Source organism: Egretta garzetta, unplaced genomic scaffold (genome assembly GCF_000687185.1).
Source record: "Egretta garzetta isolate BGI_Z169 unplaced genomic scaffold, ASM68718v1 scaffold186, whole genome shotgun sequence".
NCBI classification, from domain to species: Eukaryota; Metazoa; Chordata; class Aves; order Pelecaniformes; family Ardeidae; genus Egretta; species Egretta garzetta.
In genome coordinates, this window is record NW_009259969.1 from 146,707 (window position 1) to 147,401 (window position 695).

The window sequence follows — 695 nt, forward strand, 5'->3', positions numbered from 1 at the left end:
CGTGCGGGCCGGGGCCCCCCCCACCAGCCTGCCCAACTATGCCACCATCAACGGCAAGGCATCCTCGCCCCTCTCCAGCGGCATGTCCAGCCCCAGCGGTGGGAGTGCTGTCACCTTCTCCCACACCCTGCCGGACTTCTCCAAGTTGTCCATGCCAGGTAAGGGATGCTGTCAGAGGTCTCCGTGTCCTCCTGCCCTGCCCCAGGGCTCAATCCTCCTCCTCCTCACTAGCTGGCAGGGAAGGGGTTGCAGCTGTGTCCTGATTTACCCCTCCTGCCCATCCAAAATCCGTCAGCACCACTGGGGCTCGGGCCATTTCCTGAGCTTTCTGGCAAATCCAAACAGGAAAAGCACTGACCCGGCGTCGCTGGTGTAAACAGCGCCCAGAGTTGTGTACGGGGAGATCAAAGCGCCCAGAGGCGGCTTTTCTCTGCCGTGGGGATGCACTGACCTCCTGGCCCCGTTCCCGGCGGGCTTTACCCCACCGAGACCCCGCTGCGGTGCTGCCTTCTCATTTCAAATGGTGTGCCGTGCCCCGGGTGCCGCCGCGCCTGGAACGCCTTTGCCGGCTCCCGTTATGGGACACCTTGGTGACGCCAAGATCGGGCCGATAGGATGAGGGGAATAAAGCGGTGGGGCAGTGGTGGCTCTGGCTGCCGGGCCGGGTTCGCTGGCGAGCAGGCGGCCCCTTTTGG

At 64.3% G+C, this 695-nt stretch overlaps 1 protein-coding gene across 1 annotated transcript in view; it reads left to right on the forward strand.

The window, feature by feature from the left end:
• Window positions 1–12: 12 nt before the first annotated feature.
• The window catches only part of LOC104127607 (tensin), a 10,076-nt gene continuing 9,393 nt past the window's right edge, over window positions 13–695 (forward strand). The window contains exon 1 of the mRNA XM_035895818.1: window positions 13–158. Coding sequence (XP_035751711.1) covers window positions 83–158 — 76 coding nt within the window. The 5' untranslated portion in view covers window positions 13–82. The remainder of the gene's footprint in view (window positions 159–695) is intronic.